This window comes from Heterocephalus glaber, unplaced genomic scaffold (assembly GCF_053883595.1).
Source record: "Heterocephalus glaber isolate CG9 unplaced genomic scaffold, H.glaber_assembly_v1.0 deba00000937, whole genome shotgun sequence".
In the NCBI taxonomy this organism is placed as follows: Eukaryota; Metazoa; Chordata; class Mammalia; order Rodentia; family Bathyergidae; genus Heterocephalus; species Heterocephalus glaber.
In genome coordinates, this window is record NW_028258173.1 from 7529331 (window position 1) to 7548693 (window position 19363).

General features: G+C 48.9%; 1 protein-coding gene and 1 long non-coding RNA gene across 5 annotated transcripts in view; one reads left to right on the plus strand and one right to left on the minus strand.

Annotated features, from left to right (window-relative positions):
- Window positions 1-25: 25 nt before the first annotated feature.
- Window positions 26-1485, plus strand: LOC110345060 (uncharacterized). The gene is made up of 2 exons (XR_002388096.2): window positions 26-227; window positions 1154-1485. It is a non-coding gene; the product is annotated as an uncharacterized LOC110345060 (long non-coding RNA).
- An 8365-nt stretch (window positions 1486-9850) lies between these two features.
- Ttyh2 (tweety family member 2) overlaps window positions 9851-19363 on the minus strand; it is a 42875-nt gene continuing 33362 nt past the window's right edge. For all 4 annotated transcript variants that reach the window (XM_004860582.4, XM_087208555.1, XM_021240978.2 and 1 more), the window contains 4 exons: window positions 18903-19045; window positions 18223-18408; window positions 17775-17853; window positions 9851-11504 (listed from right to left, as the gene is read on the minus strand). In XM_004860582.4, coding sequence (XP_004860639.2) covers window positions 11424-11504; window positions 17775-17853; window positions 18223-18408; window positions 18903-19045 — 489 coding nt within the window. In that variant the 3' untranslated portion in view covers window positions 9851-11423. The remainder of the gene's footprint in view (window positions 11505-17774; window positions 17854-18222; window positions 18409-18902; window positions 19046-19363) is intronic.

Below are 19363 nucleotides of genomic sequence, written 5' to 3' on the forward strand. Positions count from 1 at the left end.
CTGGCCCGGGCTGGGAGGGCGACCCGGAGCACGTGACTCTGTGGGGCGCCTCTGAAGCGTAGCGATCTCTTCTCCCTCTTCCGGAGGTCTGTGGAGGAGGAGGAAAGTTAACGGAGTTAGTGAAATACCGGTAGTGGTAATAAACATTTGTAGGCGCTTCGCCAGGGGGCTTATCCACGTCTACAGATAGGCATCTGGCAAGGTCCCGAGACAATGCAAGAAAAACGGTCAGTGCTTGGGAAGCCCTGAGTCCTGGGGGGTGAAGGCAAGCTCTGCAAACTGCTTTAATGTTGGCAGGCCATTTTGCTACTTCCTGCAATCGCCCGCGCCCCGTATTCCCCGCACGTTGTATAATAAACACGTCCGACCAAGCCGCTAGGGTAGAAACTCCTTGAGAGCAAGGGGTTGGGTGTTTCCACAGCTTAGCTGCGTGGTTGGCACATTGCAAACGTGTATTCAGGTATTTTACTTCTCGCCAGGTTAAGGCAATAAGTGAGATAATGTGAGCTCAATGAAGGGAATTTGGGGTTAGAAAAGCACATCTAAAGTCCCAGAGACCATCTCCAGGAAAAGTCCTGAGTGCTTCATGGAGCTGTGGACCCTTGGTATTTACTTATCGTATGACCTTGGGCAAGTTACTTTCCTTTTCTAAGACTCAACCTTCTGCATCTGCAAAGTGAGGGGACAGTGGCAGCTCTTAGAGGATATTGGGAGGAGTGCCCAGCCCCACGCTGACGGCAGAGCCAGGAGGGACGCATAGGGACTAAGATTAGCCTGGACTCAGGGGTGGACAACGGAGATTTGGACTGGAGCAGGCAGGGAATGAATCATCCAGGAAGTGGGAATTGGGTTGGAACTGGGCCCTGGAAAATGGATATGAACTGCAGAGGGAGGCAGGACGAGTAGGGGGAGCATTCCAGATGGGGGGAGCTGTGAGCAAGAGAGGAAGAGGGATCTGCACCCTAAAGGGGTATTGATGGCTCTTTGGGGGTGGAATTCCCCGACCCACTGGCTCTGGGAAGTGACCACTCTCTGATGACGCATTATTCTCTGGAAGCACAAGTAGGGGTGGGTAGACAAGAAAGGGGAAATGGGAAAAGTTCAACGCAAATGGCAGCCTCCTTTCTCTTATTATTGCAACCATTTATTACAGGCTCCCCACCCTCAGAAGGCCTGAGTGCTGCCAACTACTTCGGAAACAGAAACTGCTCGTTGGTAACCTCCTGGCAGGCCCACACCAGCCACTCCGGGAAGCCCCCAGGGTTATAATAAGGAGTGTTCACAGGACCTCAGGGGAAAAAAATGCAGTATCTCTCAAGACTCACCACTCAATCACAGCATAATTGGCAACAGAATCCTTTGCTGAGATCAGCCCCTGTCCCTGGACATCCCCCAGACTGCATCATAATCCACATGCAGTTCTTTTTCCATTTTATTAAAATTGTTATAAAATAAACAGAACAAAAGTTTTTGCTTATTTTTGAATTGGGTTATTTTTGGTTGTTGAGTCTTAGGAGTTGTCCGTGTATTATGAACATTAATACCACAGCAGATTACAAATATCTTCTCCTTTTTTGCCGGTTACTTTTTTACTCTCTTGATAATATCTTTAAAAAAAATTTTTTCTTGAGACAAGGTCTTGCTATATAGTTCAGGCTGGCCTTGAACTCACTGTGTAGCCCAGGCTGGCCTCGAACTCAGGGCAATCCTCCTGCCTGGGATTACAGCTGTGCACCACCATGCCAAACTTTTGATAGTATCTTTTTTTTTGGTACCAGGCATCGAACTTGGGACCTTGCGCTTGCGAAGCAGGCAGTGGCACCACTGAGCTAAATCCTTGGCCCCTTGATAGGATCTTTTTTTGTTTGTTTTGTTTTTTTGTTTTTTAGTACCGGGGATCGAACTCGGGTCCTCAAGCTTGTGCAGCAGGCGGTGAAACCACTGAGCTAAATCCCCGGCCCTATCTTTTGATGCGTACATTTTTAAAATTTTATAAAGTTCAGTTTGTCTACTTTTTCTTTTGCTGCCTGTGTCTTTCCTGTCATATCCAAGACATTGTTCTCAAATCCAATGTTGCAAAAATGTTTCCCTGTGTTTTCTTCTAAGAGTTTCGTAGTTTTAGGTCTTACATTTAGGCCATGAATCCACTTTGAGTTAGTTTTTGTACATGATGTTAGGTAAGGGTCCAACTTCCTTCTTTTGTGTGTGGATATCCAATATTCCCAGCATCATTTGTTAAAAAGACCATCTTTCTGGGGCTTCGTGTGGAGCTCAGTGGTAGTGCACTTGCCTCACATATGTAAAGCCATGAGACCCATCCTTAGCATTGCCAAAAAAAGACTGCCTTTCTCCACTGTCTGGATCTCCATGTTGAAAATGATTTAACCATGTGTTCAAAGTTTTATTTCTAGATGCTAGTCTGTTCCATTGGTCTATATGTCTGTCTTTATGCTCATACTAAACTTTTTGATGAATATAGCATTTATTAAATTTTAAAATCAGAAACTGTGAGTCCTCCAGCTTAGTTCTTTATAAAGAGTGTTTTAGCTATCCCATATGAATTGTAGGATAGATCTTTTTTATTATTATTATTATTATTATTATTATTATTATTATTATTTTGAAGCCCTGAGGATCACACATGCTAGGCAAGTGCTCTACCACTGAGCTTCAGCTTCAGCAAGACGGATTTTTCTATTTCTTTAAAAAAATCATTGGGATTTTGATAGGGATTGCATTGACTCTGTAGATAATTTTAGGTAGTACTGACATCTTAATAATATTAAGTCTCCCAATCCACAAATATATATATATATGTATCTTTCCATTCATTTATGTCTTCTTTAATTTCTTTCAACAATATATTTCAGTTTTGTGGGGTTTTTTTTTTTTTTTTGCTTGTTTGTTTGTCTTTTAGTATTAGGGATCAAACTTGGTTCCTTGCACTTGCAGGCAGGTGGCGGAACCACTAAGCTAAATCCCCGGCCCTTTCAGTTTTTATTGTAGACATCTTTCCTCTCCTTGGTTAGTTTGTAAGTACTTTATTCTTTTTGGTGCTTTTGTAAACAAAATTATTTTCTTAATTTACTTTTTGATATTTTTCATTGTTAGTGTAAGGAAATGTAGCTAATTTTGGTGTGTTGACTCTATATACAGTTACTTTGCTAAATTTGTTTATTTTTATTTTTGGTACTGGGGATCGAACTCAGGACCTTGCTCTTGGGAGGCAGGTGTGGTGCCACTGAGCTAAATCCCCAGCCTGCTAAATTTGTCTATTAACAACAACAAGTTTCTGAATATTTCGATTTCTACATATAAGATTATATCATCTGTGAACCGAGGTAATTTTACTTCTTCCCTTCTTAGATGCCTTTTATTACTTTTCTCTTTTCTAATTGCCTTGGCAAGAGCTTTTAGTACTGTGTCGAATACCAATGGTGAAAGTGAGCATAGTTGCTGTCCCCTTTTAAAATAAACTTTTAAAATGTAATCTTATTGACTAAGAGATATCCATTGGATTTTTCCAGAATATAAAATAATAAATAAACTAGCTGAACAGAAAAAAAAATTTAAAAATAAAATAAATTTTTACTTTAAAAGTTTTGGATTTACAGAAAAGTTGGATGGAGAGTATTGAGTGTTCACATGTGCCCCACATCCAGTTTCCTCCATAATTACCACCTTACATTAATAGGATAAAAATTTTAAAATTAGTGAGCCAATACTGATTCGCACTATTCTGAACTAAAGTCCGTGCTTGATTCAAATGTCCCCTTCATTTCTCCCTAATAGCTTTTCTCCTGCACTAGTTTCTCATATTACACTTAGTCATCACGTCTTCTCAGGTTCCCCCTGGCCATGACAGTTTCTCCGACCATCCTGGTTTTTGATGACCTTGACAGTTTTGATTCGTACAGGTCCTGATGTTTGCAGAATGATTCTCGATTGGGATGTGCTTGATTTTTTTTTCATGATTAGACTGGAATTATAGGTTTTGGGGAGAGTGACCACAAAGATAAAGTACCCTTCTCATCACATCCAGGTACTGCTGTCCATGTGACTGGTCACTCCATGCTTGGCTGACCTAGTGTTTGTCAGGCTTCTCCACTCTGGAGTTACTCTGCACCCTCTTCCTTACTGTATGCTTTCGAAGGAAGTTGCTATGAATGTCTCCCCAATGGGGAGAAGCTGCAGATGGTGGCACACGCCTGTAAACCTCTGTAATCCCAATGTTCTGGGAGGCTGAGGCAGGAGGACTGCAAATTTGAACCCAGCTTGAGCAAAATGGGTACTTTAATCTCAAAATGAAAAGTAGAAAAGGGTTGGGGATGTAGCTCAGTGCAAAAGTCTTGGGTTCAATTCCCAGCACCAAAAAGAAAAAAAAGTGGGGAGTTACCTTTGACCTTCTTGAATGCAGAATATCTACATACATTATCTGGAATTCTCCTACAACAGACTTAACGTTCCATGGCCAGTAATGGGCAATATTATAACATTTGGTAGACACCACCTGCTTTCCTCACCAATGCTTAAAGCAAGGTGTGTCCTGAATTGCAGGAATAAGGTGTGTGTAACACATCTGGCAGGACGGTTGCTGTGTGCCTAGTCATCTTCACGGACTGAGTGCCTGGAAAATGGCACTCTTGCCCATTCATCACTGTTGTCGGAGTGCTTGCCGCAGTGCTTGGTTTGCCAAAGCTTCCTGTGAAGGCATCTGTCACACCCCTGGTGAGACCACCTACTCCACATTTTGCCCCTGGTTAAGAAGCATCAATTGCTCTCTCACATAGCGTAGACAAGAACTCTCCTGTCATCTCAGGGTAAGAGTCCCTCTCCCCTCTAGTCCCACTGTCACCCATGCAGACTGGTCCTCCTAGCTCTTCAGCCCTCTCTTTGTTTAAAGCTCTGAGCCACATAATATTTGAGTACTCCAAGGCAGCTGTTCTGCCCAAGGGACATATCCCACTTGGACTGGTGTGTAGGGGACAGGGAAAGGGGACATTACTAGAACCTCTGCAGTGAGTCCTGGTCTCCTGTGAGCCACAATAACGCAAAGAAAATTAATTAATAAAGACAGGAAACAAGACTTAGAGAAGAAGCTGAGCTTTGGGCCTGATCAATGTTGCTTTGGGCAGCAAAAAAATGAAGGATCCCAAGCTTGCCACACTTTTATTCAGTACGTGGGGAGTAACAGATGACTCAGAGGGCAGTGATAATCCTAGGACAATGAGGAATTTATGCAGATCAAGATCCTAGGTCACAAAGAACTTATGTTGATTAGGAAGATGCCTTCAGCTGATGTAATCCTGCCCTGGAGCATCACAGCATCATGGGACCATTGAGGTTTTAGCTGTGACTGAAGGTGAAAATGGAGTTATGTCTCAACATGACATAGTTTTCCTGTCGGCAGGAAAACTAGGCCTAATCATAATTTGTGAAATGATTTTTCCCCCAAATTATGTAGAATTGCTCCCAATACTGGGGTCCCTACAGATGGGGCTTTTCTTGGGGAACTGGGAATCCAGACTAAAAAAGTCATTCACAGTTCATGTAGAAAAAGACAAAGGAAGAGAGTAGAAAAGAGAGCAGGAGCCATATTCAAGTGTATCTCTGGGGTAAGCTGGAAAAGGAGATTTTGGAAAAGTGGAAACTCTTTAGGCATTTCAGAGGACACCAAATCTTTTAACGTGCCACGTGGCCTGGACACTGCGTCTGTGACAAGGCAGCCCTGACATGCTACTGTTAGATGTTACATTATCTGGGAATGGTGAAGGTGGAAGACTGACAGGGAAGGACACAGCAGGTGTAGTCAGGTTGTCTTCCTCTCTCCACCTAGACCCGGAGAGGGAGGCTGGAGTTGGAGTCAAAGCTGAGGCGCTGGTCCCCACAAAGCACTCAGAATTTGAGAGGGGGAGTTCAGGGAAAGGTTGTGCTAGCAGTTAGTCTATCAACCACACACTTCAGTCTTCTCTCTGGTCGGCTCTTCTTCCTTCCCTCTTTCACAAGGGGAAAACCATCATCTTCCTTGAAAGACCAGCAAGGCCAAGACCTCTCAGCTGCCTGACTCATTAGCTGCCATCCTGTTCTTCTGCTACCTGAGGTGTGTTGCTTGCCCCTCCTCACCTCTCCAGCTTGTCTGCCTTCTGCTTCTTTGTTTCCTTGGCTTTCTCTTCTGTGCGTTCCACCAGTGTTGGGGATGCTTCCCAGCCTTTTTGCACAGCCCCGCCTCTCTCCATGGCATTGGTGACTGCATGTGTGCATGTCCCTCAGATCTAGGTCTCCAGGCCTCTTTATCAGCATTGGTCCCGATCTTGACCTGCCTGCGCAACCTTGCTGTTCAGATGCTGCAAACACTCCGTTAACCCCAACTTACCAGGAAGAAGGTCCTTACCTCCCCATGTGGCCTTTCTCCATTATCCCATGGTCCCCACCTGTCACCTAGGATTTAGGGATGGCTCTTGACTGATTCCTATGAAACAGGGTGACAGGCGTGTGTAACTACCATGACCCTAAGCGCCACCTGTCAGTTGTGTGTTCAGGAGGCATTCGTTGCGTGCTGCTTTTTACGCTGAGTGAGCCCGGGAAGGCTTTTGCCTTGTGCTTGCCAAAGTCACCCAGCTGAGCTGACAGATCGCCGCCAGGCAGGAAGACAGCACTTCCTTAGCAGAGTTTGAATCTGAAATTGTCTACTTGCACGCGTCAGTGGTTAAAAAGGGAGCAGATTTTTAAAGGACGATAGGAATATGTTTTACTTATAGAAAAAGCAACTGTAGAACAGTATGTGTAGTGCAGTTATATTTCTACAAATACTTTAGAACAAAATTTGGAAAATATACATCAAACTTCATGGAGCTTTGTTCTGGGTTGAGGATTAGGGGGACTTTTTCTCACATTTTTTGTAAAGTTTGGAATGTTTGCATTACATATTCTTCTTGTAATCAGGAAAAAAGAAAAAGATTAAAGCAAACAGACAATGGGCAGGGGATGTAGCTCAGCAGTGGTGTGCTTGCCTAACCTGCTCTAGGCCTTGTGTTTCATCTCTACACCGCAAAAACAAAAAAAGCCTGAGACAAGCCCAAACAGGAAGCACAAGACCAGGAATCTTGTCTGTACAAGACTTTGAACTTGTATCTAAGCAAATCAGTGTTGATTATGTTACTGGCTTATTTGTAAATTCCATAAAGTCCAGGACTATGCTTGCTTTAGATACTTCTGTTGTCCCAGAATTTTGAGAAAGCAAAGGGTCACCAAACTATACTACTGTAAAGATAGCAAATATCTTAGGCTTTGTAGTTCAAGAGGTGAAATCAAAGACACTATTTAAGTATTTATATGACCAAAGACAAAGCCAATTTCCACATTTTTTTGATTGGTAAAATTAAAAGTTATAATTGATTACAGTTTTTTGTGATACAGATTTACTAATGAGAAGAGTGGAGTTCCTTTGGGAAAGGATAACATTTTGCTTAATTGCAGTTCAAAGTTAGTGTTTCCTACCATCAAAATCAGTTGCGAATGTCTGATTTTTTTTAACCATTTAAAAATGTAAAAAGTAGGGCTGAGGATGTAGCTTAATGGTAGAGTGCTTGCCTAGCATATATTAGGCCCTGTGTTCAATACCAAGCACTGCGATAAATAAATAAATAAATAAACAAACAAAATAAAAAGTGTAAGCCAGGCATGGTGGAACACACTTGTGATCTCAGCACTCTGGAAGGCTGAGGCAGGAGGATTGCAAATATGAGCCCAACCTGGGCAACTTAGTGAAATCTTGTCTCAAAACAAAAACTGAAAATGGATTGGGGCTGTAGCTTGGTATGAAGGCCCTGGGTTCAGTCTCCAGTAACACACACACACACACACACACACACACACACACACACACACACGTAAAATCTAGCCAAGTACAGTACACCCGCCTGTAGGTCCAGCACCAGGGAAGCTGAGGTAGGGGGATCTCTTGAGCCCAGGAATTTGAGACCAGCTTGGGCAACACAGTGAGACCCTATCTACAAATAAATCACAAATGATTCTATACTCACAGGCCATACAAAGCAGGAGTTCAGGCTTGGCTCATAGCTGTCATTGGCTGGCCCTTGCGATTAAGTCAGTACATTTTGATGAAATGAAAGAAAGCAGGGGAGAGGAAAGTAATTCTCCTTGCCTGAGTGTTTGCCAGTGAGCACACCAGGCCTAAGGGCAGGGTACCTTCCTGCTGCTCCTGCATATGAGGCTGCAAAGCTTCACAGCTGGGAAAACACGAGGGGGAAATAAGTTTGGAGAAGGACCTGCTGTATGGCAAGTTAGGTGAAAGATGGCCTGGACATGCATGCAAGGGCCTGGCAGTCACCGCTCTTCCTCTCCAGGTTAACTGGCTGCCCATCTCCCTGCAGTCTGCAGCCAGGCAGCTCAGAGGATGGTCAAGGGGAGCCTGGGTGGTGGATAGTGGCAGTGACCCCTCTCCCCACTCCACTGCTGCAGGCCAGTGTGGGAAGGGAGGTGCCACATACAGCGATAACCGAACCACCCTTAGGCCCAGGCATTCCCAGGGCCTCCTTCCTGCTTCAGGACCCTGCTGGAACTAGGTTCGGTCCAGATCAGAGACAATAAAAGGCCCCAAAGCCAGGCTCATTAGGCCCTGGAGCTGCAGCTGCCCTCAAAACATCAAATTAGCCATGGAAAGTGTTTCCTCATTCTCTGAGCCATTTCCTTGCTGCTTGTGGTATCCTGAGACCAGAGAGGAGGGCTGGGAAAACACTGCTCTCAAGGGAGGTGTATTTTGACACCTACTTCTGCAGGGCTATCTGGATCTCCCCTCAAGTGCTCCCTGAGGATGCTTCAGCTACTCATTCCAGGGGCTCCTTAAAGTGCAGTCCACCTGGGGAGAGCAATGAAGCATCATCAGCTGCTTATGGCTTCAAGATTGAAGCTGGAGTCGCCCCAACCCCTGGCTGGCCCTGCTTCCCCAGGGACTCAGCAAAGCAAGCAGGAAGGGTGCTGTGTCTCCAAGGCTCCTGCCTGGACAGGCGGCCCAGGGAGGGCAAGTGTTTGGGGGGAGCCTGCAGCAAGGAGCACATGAGGCTGGTGGAGGAGTGGAGGGCAGCTTCATGTGGGAGGCACCACTGTGTGACCCATCCCTGGGTACCATTTGGAGGTGCCCAGCAGTGGGCTGGGGCTGGAGCTCTGGGCTAGAAACTCCTGGTTCTGCACTCATCTCCAACAAGGCCCTTGGCCTTAATGCATCTGTCAATGAACATGTAGAATGAAAGGCTTCCCAGGGTTACTGTGAGGTTTAATTAAAAATTAATATATAGCTGGGCACCATAGTGCATTCCTGTAATCCCAGCTACGGGACGGGGGGGGGGGGGGGGGGCTGGCCGAGGCAGGAGGATCTCAAGTTGGGATCCCAGCCTGTGTAACTTAGCAAGACCCTTATCTCAGAAAAGGGGGGCCTCAGTGATAAGAGCAACCCTGAGTTCAGCCCCAGGTGCCACAAAAAACAAAAACAGAACAAAATCCCTAAACACACACACACACACTCACCTAGGACAGTCCCTGGCACACAGAGCACTCAATAAATGCTACTTATTAGCAACCTTAAGAGCAATGGTGGTTAGGGGGAACCCCAGAGAACGAGCACGGAAGAAAAAAGGCCTGTCCTTAAGTCTTGTAAGAGCAGCTAAAGGCCGTGCAAGAGGCCTGGGACATTCATTCTTAGTCCCCTTTCAGTTCTCTCCCTCAAATCACTACTGGAATTTGCTTGTAACCCCATGCACTGTGATGCTTTGAATGCAGAGGGGGCTAGAGGTGGCCATTATTCCCTGCGCCGAAGTCAGAGACCGAGCACGTGTTTTAGTACAAGTGGTTTACTTCTCTTCCGGGTACACAGAGGTTGGTGGGACACCTGGGCAATTTTAGTTCAGTTTACATGTATTAAGAACAACCCTTAAGTTGCCAATAATGAAGTGTTAGAAGGGATACGGTGATGTCACAGGGCTATTTGCACGTGACACGGTCGCATGACGGTGTTTACGGTTCATGGTATGCACAGGTTAGCGAAGGTGAGACGGTGAGCCCCGGATGCCCTGTGGCCCAATTCTGTCACAGAGGACTCTGATGTCAGTAGGTGGTGGCAAAGTGACTCTTCCAAAATGGAAACTGAATCTTTGTCCCAAGCCACTGCCCACACTGCTTGGAATGCAAGGCTTGATGGTGTGCAGGACAGGCAGGTTGGCAGGAGGCTGAAAGCACCACAGACCCTACCCTGGCCCCGAAGTGGGCAAGATGGGGGTCATTATGTCCTCCTGGCCAACAAGCTACTTCTCCCCTAGCAGGGCAGGGTCCAGGGCACTGGCATGGGGACAGCAGGGCAGTGGAGGTGGCAAGGAGGCCTGTCCTTGTATCAAGCTGCAATCGTATCACTTTGCTAAAACCTTTGATGACAAACTTGCTTGAAGAGAAAAGGGATGGGCTTGTTGTCTTGGGCATTCAGCTGTTCTCCGGAGCAGAGGACTCCACTGCGTGTAGGCCTCCCTCCTGGGGCAGGATGAAGTCAGACACACTGCAACAGCAGCTGGGGACAGGATGCCCCTCTAACCTTTACTGTATTTAAAACTCCATTCTTCCCCTCTCCTCCTGACCTGTAATGAACTGGCTGGAAAACCTGTAATAGTCGACCCCTGGTACCAAAAGCAAAAACAAAAACAAACCTATAATAGTAGTGGAAAAACCAGCTTAAGGAATGGGCCCCAAATCTACGGTTAAAAACTGGATGTGCTGAGTTGAGATTCTTTGGATCATCAAACTATTTTGAAACACTGGGAAAAAGAGTGAAGTATTTGTCCATACCTGAGACCATCAGCTGGGGACTCGAGGATGGGCAGAACATGGCAGGCTTTCTGCTGCGTTTCCCTGGGCCACCAGCTGCACAGGCCGCCTGCACCGTGTCTCCAGGGCCCAGGCACAGTCTGTGTGGCCCAGGAACTCAGATTTGGACAGGGTTCTGGACTCATCAGGGACACTGCCTCCCCTCAAGTCGCCTCCTGATAAGCCCTTGCCACTGTCACCTGCTAAAAAATGGAGCGCAGAGGGGACTCAAGAGGAGTTGCCCAGGTTTTTGGTCGAGTTGACAAGAGGCAAGAGAATACAGATCTCAGGCTGGCAGTGCCTGGGCGGCTTCATTCTTGATGCCATTCTCCACTGGGTGGGGTGGGGCGCCCTGGGATAGAGAACGGGGCGGGAGAGAGGCCTGGGTCTCGGCCTTCTGTCCACCTGGGAGTTTGGCCAGGAGTCTCAGCTGCGCCTCTGCAGCCACAGGAGTCCGAGGTCCCCAGGTGCCTTTGGTTTCCACTAGAGCAACGCCGCTTGTGTGTGCATTTGTTAAAAACCAAACAGGAAGGCAGCAACAGGAATCCGGAAGTCCTCTAGGCTGGAAACTCACAGCTGTAGTGCCTCAAGTGCTCATCTGCCACGGACATGTAGGTGGCCCTCATGCTGGGAGAGTACTGCAGGGAGACCGAAGGGGAGTTAGTGCGGGCACAGCTGAGCCAAGGGCAGAGTCCACTCTCCATCCACAGATTCAGCCAATTATAGACCCAAAGATATTTTTAAAATACATCCGAGAGTGGTGGCACACACCTGTCATCCCAACACGATGAGAGGCTGAGGCAGGAAGGTGGCAAGTTCAAGTCCAGCCTGGGTTACTTGGCCATTTAATTTAGTGAGACTCTGTCTCAAAATAAAAAAATTTAAAAGGGGTGGGAATGTTGCTCAGGGCAAAGATTTTGGGTTCAATCCCCAGTACCAGAAAAAAAAGGGGGGATTAAAAACGGTCAAGATGCACTAGCCAAGGGCCGGAACTCTTCGAAGTGGGAGCTGGGCCAGCCGCAGCAGCTGGGCACCGAGTTTTAATCACAAGCCTCAAGGGGCTTGGGACACCAGAGCAGCTAGGGCAGGCCTCATGTCTGGCGACTCCTCCAGCGCCACATGGGTCAGGGCATACACACAGGCCAGCTGTCCTCCCTCCACTGCGCCCACCCTAGAGAGTGCCACCAGCACCGGGTCTATACCCCACCCAGGGCAGTGTTCGAGTGCAACAGGGCAGCAAGGAGCAGTTGGCAGCCAGCAGGCTGAGGGCACAGGGTCACAGACCCGGGGAACCAGGCCCAAATCCCAGCTGTGCAGTTTACATGGCTGGTGAGCTTGGCTGAGGTTCTCCAACATCCCCTAGCTCCAGTCTCCCCACCTGCGAGCACTCAGCTCTGACCCTGAAAGGATGAAATGAACCTCACACAGAAGTTTTCAAACACCCGGGACCCTAAAAAGTCCTGGTGGCTAGGCCATCTGACCAGGATATTTTTGTTTACTGAGGTAAAACACATACAATTAAGCATATTAGGCTGGGTGTGACAGTGCACACCTGTAATCCCAGAACTCTGAGAGGGCAGCCTGGACAACTTAGAGACTTAGCAAGATCCCGCCTCAAAATAAAAAAAGGGCTGGGGATGTAGCTCAGTGCAAAGGCCCTGGGGTTCAATCCTCAATATTAAGGAAAAAAAAAGTTAAGCATGTTAAAATGGTACCAGTAGGGCCAGGGATTTAGCGCAATGGTTTCGCTGCCTGCTGCGCAAGCGCAAGGACCCGAGTTCGATCCCTGGTTCCCCCCCCCCCCAAAAAATGGTATCAGCATTGCTTTTAGCAGTCTTCAGGGAATTCCCCAGAGAGGCTGTGACCTAACACAAGTGTGTGCTCAGCAGGCCTTAGTTACGCCTCCTAGAAGCAAAGATGGGGCTTCTCACAGCACTCCCTGTGCACACATCGCCCGGGAACCTTGTCTGTAGTGCTCGAGAGTCTGCAGCACTAACTGGCCATGGGTGCTGCTGGTCTGCTGACCTGAGAAGCAAGGGGCAGCAGACTGTCCGGTGGCCCCAGGAAAGTTTTGGAGGCCCGGGTCATGTGCACCAGAGGGAAGTGGAGGGGTAGGGGAGGAGGAGGGCAGGAGACTGTTCAGCCCAGGGGTCTCTCGTGGCTCTGCCTCCTGAGGACACTGACAATGTCTGGGAATGATCTCTTTGTCACACCAGGGAGCTGATGTGATTTGCACCTGGTGGGTGGGGATCAGGGATGCTGCTGGACAGCTCACAATGCTCCAGACAGTCTCCACGGAGGCTGAGCCTGCCCCTCCACAGAGCTGACACCGGGTGAGGCCACTTGCTCTCCAGTGTGGCTCCCAGACCAGCAGTGTCAGATTTACCCAGGCACACGCTAGCAGTGCGAGTTCCCTGGCGCTCGCCACATTTCCTGACCCTGAAGCAGGTTGGGCTCAGCAGCGTTGTTTTGCTTTGCTTTTTCTGGTACCCAGGATCAAAACCAGGGCCTTAGGGCCGGGGATTTAGCTCAGTGGTTCCGGCGCCTGCCTCGAAAGTGCAAGGTACCGAGTTCAATACCTGGTACCAAAAAAACCCAAAACAACAAACCAGGGCCTTTACACTGAGGTACATCCCTAACCCTTTCATATTTTAGAGCACGGTCTTGCTAAATCACTAAGCTGCCCAGGCCGGCCTGGAACTTGGGATCCTCCTCTTTATCCAGGGGGCTGGGATAAGTGTGTGCTACCACGACCAGCTACAAGTGCATGTCTTATTTTAAAATTTTATTTTCTTCTTCCAAGTATTTTTAACAAGTCCCTTGGGCGATTCTGATGAACATGCAGGTATGAGACTCCCTTCCTTAAAGCAGTATTTCCCAAACTTGCTGATAGAGTTGTTAGACTTAGAACCTCCCAGGCCCCTTTCCCTGGGAGATTCTATTTCTGTGACTCTGCAAAGAATTCTTAGTGTTGGTGTTATTCAATTAAAACCACAGAAGATCGCTGTTAGGACATAGAAAATAAAAAATGTTTGGGATGTAGTTCAGTGTGAAGGCCCTGGGTTCATTCCCCAGTCCTGGGTGAGGGGATCTGAACTAATTTGAAGTTTATCAACTGGTTATTTCTCTGTTGCTCAGATTCCCTCTTCTCCCCTTACAAGGAGAGTGACTTCAAAATGACCAGAATCGTTTTTTGTTCCTTGTTTCTGCTTTCTCGGTCCTTCACTGTCTATAAAACCAACATCCAGGGGGCTGGTGGTGTAGCTCAGTGGCACAGCATGTGCTCAGCATGTCTGAGGCCCTGGATTCCGCCCCCAGCACCAGCAACGTACAAAAATAAATTTAAAAATCACAAACAATATCTCCTCTGCTGAGCTCACTGGGACACTGGTTCTACTTTATAGAATGAAGTATTGCCTGATTTTAGAATCACAAAGCCCATGAAGATATGTAACTCTGTTGTAATGTCCTGAGGCACAATTTTTAACATTCACCCTGGATCACTCTGGGCCACTGGGTCTAGGAACCAGTGCCTGGAAGGACAGGACAGAAGGGATTCTTTGAAGGCTGAGGTAGAGGAAGACGTATTTCCAGCCAAGGGGCAGATTGCGCTTTCCGGACTGCCTTAGTGGGTATATCTCACCCCAGTGACAAGCCCTGGCTGACCCAGAGAGGGAGCTGGGCAGAGGGAAGAGCTTATCCACCTCACACAGGGCGCTGATGAAGACTCAAGCTGGCATGGGAGGTGGGGAAGGCCAGCAGCACCATCAGAGGTCTCCTGATGCTCCTTGCAGGGGCAGGGAGTGGGGGTCTTCCCCAGGGCAGGCTCAGCCTTGTGATGTTGGGCAGTTCACTATGCCAAAGCGAAGATGCCACACAGGTCTAAATTACAGGGGGGAAGGTTTATTCGACCCTTGAGCCTTGCAAGTAAGGTCAGTTGTTGTTTACCCCTGCTAATGGAAAAGGGAATGGCCTGATCTTTCAAAACAAGGTGATCCAAAAATCAATTTTATTTACCATCATAATGCACTGAGTAATTCTGTTTTCACAGATTTTCCCTATTAACGTTTTGCTTAGAATACTATTCAAGTCAATCTGCATTCCTGGGTTCCAGAGCTGGTGGGTAGAAAAGAGATCCACAGGAGGCTTCAGGTACTTAGGAGACGCCAGAGTGGGGTCTAAAAGGTGCTGACTCCCACACAGGCTTCCCCAGCCCACTGCCCTTTCCAGAGTGGGAGAGAATGAAATTAGGCTGGGTCTGGTGCTGTCTGTGAAGGTGCTTAAAAGGACAGCAGGAAAGGTGTGCTGGGCAGAACAGCAGGGTGGGGAGATTGGAGGGAGAGATGGGATTGGTCCAAGCAGGCTTTGGAGTGGGCGGAGGCCGGGATCCTGCTAAACATTCCACCAGTGTGCTTCCCGGGGTGGCAGGCTCAGGTCCCTCACAGCTCCCAGGTCTCTGGGTCCCCAGTGCTGCTCTCTCACAGTGGCTCAGTAGCCCCTTTGCAAACCCCTAGCTGGGCAGGTAAAATGCTGTGTCCAGTCATGTGAAGGTGAGCATCTGGCTCAAGAATTCTGCCTATGTCTCCCAATCTTCTGACCTTGCCCTTTCTTGTAACAGAAGTTGGTTAAAAAAAACCAAAAACCAGCTCACTGTCTTATATGTCTCATGGCACCATGTGCTGCACATACAGCTATTTCTATTTGTAGTGCTAGGGACAAGTGCTGTACCGCTGAGCTGCACCCCCAGCCCATATCACACTTTTACAATAACTGATTCCTCCAATGCTCAGATCACCTACAAGGTAGGTGCTATTATCACCATCCCCATCTTATAGATGGGGAAACTGAGGCAAGGAGCTGCAAAGTAGTTGTCCAAGGTCCCAGAGGCCATAAGTAATGAGCTAGGACTTGAGCCCAGGGACTTTGCCCTGGAGTTTGTACTGTCTCTGCAGGTCTTCCCACCCCAGGCTGCAGTCCTGTGACTTGCAGATCCTTCTCTGGGAGAAGACATCATGGTCTACCCCTCACAACTGAGGCTCCTGCTGGCAGAGGGTGATGAGGTGGGCAGGAGGCGTGGACCTCCCTAGGACACGGTCTGAGGGGCTTTGAGCACTGATGGGGTGGAGGAGCATGGCGTCTGGTATCAGAACCATGCAGGGACCCTGGCTTAATCGGAGGCACAACTCTTTCCTTTTCTTTTTTTTTGTACCAGAGATTGAACTCAGGACCCTGCACTTGCAGGGCAGGCAATGGAACCACTGAGCTAAATCCCTGGCTCGGAAGCACAAATCAAAAAGGAGAAATTCCCTTCACTCTCCTTGTTGCAAAAATGAAGTGACTGCCTCTGACTGCTTGTATCCAGGTGTCCCTCCAGAGCCTCCTGTGCTCACAGGTGGGGCTCTGGGAGTGGCTGGGTGATGGGTGGGTGGTACTCCCTCAGCCCACCGATGGGTTTACCATGGTTCTGGGTGTGGGTGATGGATTTACTGCAGTGGGAAGCCCCACCCTGGGTACGGCTGGCACCAACCAACGGGCCTGTAGCCTGAATGAAATAAAAAGGGGAAGCAGAAGGAAGGCTGCTGCTTCTGGCCTGCCACACCATGAACTCTTTCCCCTCTGCCATGTCATCCTGCCTTGGAGCCAGCAACTACGGACTGAAACCTCCACACACTGTGAGCCAAAATAAACCCCTCCTCCTTTAACTTAAGGCCCCTGGGTGTTGTCTCAGCAGTGAGAAAGTAAGACACCCTCTCTTTTTGGAGTATTTTCTTTAGAAACTTACTGGAATTAAAAAAATTTTTTTTTATTTTTTGGTACCAGGGATCGAACTCAGGTCCTTGTGCCTGCGCAGCAGGCAGCAAAACCACTGAGCTAAATCCCCGGCCCTGTAATTTTTTTTAAATGATGCTTGAATCAAACACAAGGATGCTCAACCACTAAGCTACATCCCTAGCTTTTTTAATATTTTGAGACAGGGTTTTGGGAGGTTGCTCAGGCTGGCCTCAAGCTTTTAATCCTCCTGCCTCAGCCTCCTGAGTACCTGGAATTACAGATGTGTGGGTCTCTGTCCTTTTGAGATGCATTTAACCTTTTAAAAAGGCCAAAACATCGCTTCTCAGCCTTTTGGCTAAGATCAAGTGTTAAAAAGGCCAAATAAGGCTCTTGCCAGTCTTACGGTGGGTGCAGGAGTGAGCTGGTGCCCTGTCTTTTTCTCTCTAATACTAGAGAGTGAATCCAGGGCCTTTGCACTGAGCTGCATCCCCAGTCCTTTTTATTCTTTGTTTTGAGACAGGGTGTCACTAAGTCTTGAAATTGCCCAGGCTGGCCATGAACCTGTGATCCTCCTGCCTCAGCTTCCAAGAGTGCTAGGATTACAGTGCACGGGGGCACAGAAGGCTGAACCAGCTTCTTAAGGACGTCGGGAAGGTTAACACAGGGAAAGACAGTGGTTTTCTCCTCGGTGGGAGCCTAACTTAGGCACTAGCCTCTACATTACAACTCCTGACTGTTACGGAGACATGAGAAATTTCCTTCTTCCTCTAGAGAAAGGCAATTATCTGACAAAGATGGCAATCTCAATTACTAGGGGATTCAGGGTGGCTGGCATGACCGAGGGTGCTGTCACACTTGCCGGAGGACATTTATCCTGAGGACAGCAGGACAGTGGGCTGTGCCTGCCTGGCCACATGAAAGGGGGAAATCTCCTTCCGCCTTTGCAGACGGTTCAGCAGACTGACTGTGATGTATAGGGTGGTCTGGTCCAATGCTGATCCAAGAATGAAGCCGCCTCATCCTCAGAGTCCTGCCTCTGTGGGGAGCATGCACTGGGCCGACAGCGGGATTATCTCTGACTCTCTTCCCGCCCAGGGCCACAGCGCTGGCTCTGTAAGGGAAGGAAGGCTGCTTACCGTGGGCGGAGGGGAGCCTCTCCCAATGAGCGGCACATTCTCGTAGCGAGGGTTCCCACCGAAGAGCACGGCCTGGTTCCTGGGGGCCGAAAGGAGCACTCAGGAGGGTGCAGGGCTGTGGGGTGTGCGTGCAGACGTCTGGGGGAGGGTCCCACAGATGAGCATATGGGGAGCGTGGGAATGGATGGAGTGTAGGTGGGAAAATAAAGGACAAGGTACTCTAGAGGGACCGGGGGACATGCAGCAGAGGTCAGGTACCGGGAGCAACACGGTATGAAGCGCAGCCGGCCAGGCCTGGGACCTTGCAGGGCTTGTGGTCTGTGGGCATCTAGGCTTCAGTGCCTCCCTCCCACATGTGGCTCTGTGACCAAATTAGCAGACCCAGCTCCCCTCTAGGGCTGGGAAAGGCTGTGCTGTCCCAGGGTGGATGTGGGGGGCCTGGCCATACATGTACTCGGAGACAGGGGCATTGGAGATGGTCTGGGTGGGGGGCTGCAGGCTGCTCTGGCTGCCCAGGCCACTGCTGTAGCTGCAGAAGCTGTGTAGCTGCCCCCTCGGGGGGTTGTGCGTCGCGATACGCCGTGCTTGGGGGTTAAAGGGGTCATCGTCATCGATGTCATCATAGTCTCTATCCCTAGAATGACACATAAAATTTGGCCAGGGAGGCTCGAGACACTGGGTCCTCTTCTTCTTCCTAGTCTTTCTTCCCAAGGTGCTCTTGATGGCCAGATGCATCTTCTGGAGATTCTTCAAAAGCACGAGCCTTGCTCTCACAGTCACTCCATCCTACTCTAACTCCTTGTCCACCTCTTCCAGGTAGCCCACCAGCCGACTCTGCACAGGGACACTGGTTCCCTCCTAACAGGGACCCAATTTATCCTTCTTGGAGCTCCCTGGGGCACCCTCCCAGCACCTACGAGTCCTGCCAAGGGAGAGGAGCAAGGGAGCCCAGGTGGTGGCACAGGGCTGTCACCATCCTCAGCCCTGTGCTCCTGAAACCTTTTTGGGGACTCATGGGGAGACTTCTGTAGTCACCCAGGCAGCCTTCTGGGGCCGATGCTGGCCTCCCAGCCCCAGGCGATCAGCACCCTGGCTGTAGGAGGCTCCTCTCCTCTTCCCCGAACCCACCTGGTGGTGAAGTGCTTCCAGGCCTGCGGCCCCACACAGATCAGCATGGAGAAGGCCAGGGCAGCCAGGAGGGAGGAGAGGCCAAGGAAGAGCAGGCCCTCGATGCCGTCATAGCAGATGCCGGTGAGTGCGTCCAGGTAGTCCTGGGAGGAGCGGGACCCACGGTTGAGGAGGAATGAGGGCCACAGCCTTGGGTCTTTTGGGAAGCCTCTCCCCGCAGCCTGGACCTGGACTCTCCTGGCTGCTCCCCATCCCAAGCACCTTTTTAAAAATTTTTTTGTTTTTTTGGTACTGGGGATTAAACTCGGGTCCTTGCACTTGCGCAGCTGCAGCAAAACCACTGAGCTAAATCCCCAGCCCCCAAGCACCTTTTATGGCCACTGGGTCTTCACTAGAGAGCTCAACACAACAGGGCTTCATGGGTTCACACCCACTGTGTGCCAGGGGTGGCAGGGCTGGCT